Raw genomic sequence first — 1,074 nt, 5'->3', positions numbered from 1 at the left:
GATCTCGACATTTAGGAAGGTGGAAGATGCCGTTATTTTGAACTAATTACGTTAATAGGAAGAGCCAGGGTCAGATATAAACTTTTTTTCTAAGCAGTGAAAAAAAAAAAGAATACCCTTGAAGGCGAATCGGCTTTTATTGAAAAAAATGCATAGATTAACCTGGTTTTACAGCTAAATTTTCAAAATTTTGAATCTTTAAATTCAAGGCTAGGCAAATTTGCAAAATTTTGAATCTTTAAATTCAAGGCTAGGCAAATTTGCAACTGGTTTTTCTCAAATAAAAGTGAAAATTACAGTATAGGATGGTTTTTTTTTTCTAATGCAATAATAATATTATGGCATTATTGAGTACGTTAGCACATTCAGATTTAAATGGAGCTTAGAAGGGTTGGACGTCATATCGGACGGAACAATCGCCCATTTGGGCGCTTGCACCGAGGGCATTGCCGGACATATCAAGCATATTCATTTGGAGGTATCGAAGGCACTGGAGGCAATCAGGCAACGAGAGGGGTTGGTGGCAGGTCCCTTGGCCATAAGCTGAAGTGCCGGCACTGGTGTGGACGGTCTTGTAGGTGGCGCCATGGGAGGACGTGGTGTTGGCCGCGATGTCAGCCAGAGTGGCCTGCAAGTTGGCAAGGAGGGAGGTGCCGGCGGGTATCGTCTCTGCGCTGCGAGAGCCTGTCACGAAGGAGGTATCAAAGGCAAACGCACAGAAGCCCCAGTAATACAGAGAGAGCATGAGGATTAAGAAGATGAAGTTGGGCTTCATTTCTGTCGACGAGGACAAGCTTCTGTGTGAATCAGGGATAGAGCTTCTGTTAATGGGGGGCTTCCGCTTTAGCGAGGAGCCTGCCCACATAAACGTCGCCTTGGCCTCCTTTTTGGAGCTTGGTTGCTTGTCGTCGATACTGCAGGCCTCGACCGCCCTCTATCTGCCAAGTTTTCACGTGCATATCAGTCCAAATGTAGCCGCCCTTCGTCCTTGCATGCGCAAGCCCACATCGCCTCGTGGAGACTTCTGTGTCACTAGCCTATGGGTTTTCACGACATTACGTGTGTAGCTCAACC

At 46.3% G+C, this 1,074-nt stretch overlaps 1 protein-coding gene across 1 annotated transcript; it reads right to left on the bottom strand.

The window, feature by feature from the left end:
* Nucleotides 1–382: 382 nt before the first annotated feature.
* Nucleotides 383–865, bottom strand: LOC147617518 (antifungal protein ginkbilobin-like protein). The gene has a single exon (XM_086775454.1). The coding sequence runs from the start codon at nucleotides 863–865 to the stop codon at nucleotides 383–385; it is 483 nt and encodes a 160-aa protein (XP_086631580.1).
* Between the last annotated feature and the right edge of the window lie 209 nt (nucleotides 866–1,074).

This window comes from Cibotium barometz, chromosome 36 (assembly GCF_041138505.1).
Source record: "Cibotium barometz isolate CiBa-2024 chromosome 36, ASM4113850v1, whole genome shotgun sequence".
NCBI lineage: Eukaryota > Viridiplantae > Streptophyta > Polypodiopsida > Cyatheales > Cibotiaceae > Cibotium > Cibotium barometz.
This window is presented reverse-complemented; position numbering and strand designations above follow the sequence as displayed.

Coding starts and splice junctions, on each gene's coding strand:
- LOC147617518 (XM_086775454.1), bottom strand. CDS start 865: ATGTGGGCAGGCTCCTCGCTAAAGCGGAAGCCCCCCATTAACAGAAGC.